The 997-nt window shown below is 39.5% G+C and overlaps 1 protein-coding gene across 1 annotated transcript; it reads left to right on the forward strand.

The window, feature by feature from the left end:
- Positions 1-114: 114 nt before the first annotated feature.
- Positions 115-942, forward strand: LOC107718318 (HLA class I histocompatibility antigen, B-13 alpha chain-like; the record flags this gene model as incomplete). Its single annotated transcript, XM_016525347.1, has 3 exons — positions 115-279; positions 394-666; positions 832-942. Coding segments are annotated over exons 1-3 (481 nt in total), but the record flags the coding sequence as incomplete, so codon positions are not given.
- Between the last annotated feature and the right edge of the window lie 55 nt (positions 943-997).

Raw genomic sequence — 997 nt, forward strand, 5'->3', positions numbered from 1 at the left:
CATGTTTAGGCCTCCATACACTACAGAGGAGAGTTGGCTGTGAGGTGGAAAAACGTCCAGATGGATCAGTGATGAATGTGAATACGTTTGATGAGTACGGATATGATGGACTGGATTTTATTGCCTTTAATCATTACACATTGCAGTGGATTGATAAAAGTCCAAAGGCAAAAGAAACCAAAATGAAATGGGACGCTGACAGATTGCGCAATAAGCTTCTCCAGTTATACCTCAACAACTGCATGGACTGGATCTCCACATTTAATGCTTCGAAAAACAGTATGTGTTGCTCTAATGACTTCAAGGTTTTGAACTCAATAATTTATGTCTTCTTGTTCAGAATCAGTTGAGTAGTTCCACTATCCTTTATTCATGATGCGCTTCATATTGCAGCTCCTCCAGTTCTTCACATGTTTGCATCTGCAGCTCCTCGTGACCAAAGCGAGCTGATTCTGACCTGTCTGGCCACTGGCTTCTACCCCAAACACATAGAGATGAACATCACACTAAACAACATCACACTCCAACCCTTCAGCTCTAGTGGAGTCAGACCTAATGATGATCAAACCTTTCAGACGAGAACCAGTGTGAAGATACACAGAGATGAGAAACAGAGTTATGAGTGTCGTGTCCTGCAAAGCAATCAGACATTTACAACATCATGGGGTAAATATGACCATATTACCAGTCAGAATTTAATATTGTGTGCAAAATTGTTGTACAGTAGCTTCCTACTCCAGCTGGCAGCTCAGAATTGGTATTTATAGTATTTACTTGTCGCATGAATTTATAGAATGTTTAGAACATTATATGTTAAATTTTTTCCTGCAGATGGAAGTCTGGAATCTAGAAATCATCATTGGGCAGCAGTAGCTGCAGGTGCTTTTGCGATTGAAGTTCTATGCATCATGTCTTTAATCTACAAAAACAGAAGGTTCAATGGTGAGTTCATATTAATTTAAAGGGGTCATATGATGCGATTTCAATTGTTCCTTTC

The sequence above is a fragment of the Sinocyclocheilus rhinocerous genome, unplaced genomic scaffold, assembly GCF_001515625.1.
Source record: "Sinocyclocheilus rhinocerous isolate Xijiao unplaced genomic scaffold, SAMN03320098_v1.1 scaffold6264, whole genome shotgun sequence".
NCBI classification, from domain to species: domain Eukaryota; kingdom Metazoa; phylum Chordata; class Actinopteri; order Cypriniformes; family Cyprinidae; genus Sinocyclocheilus; species Sinocyclocheilus rhinocerous.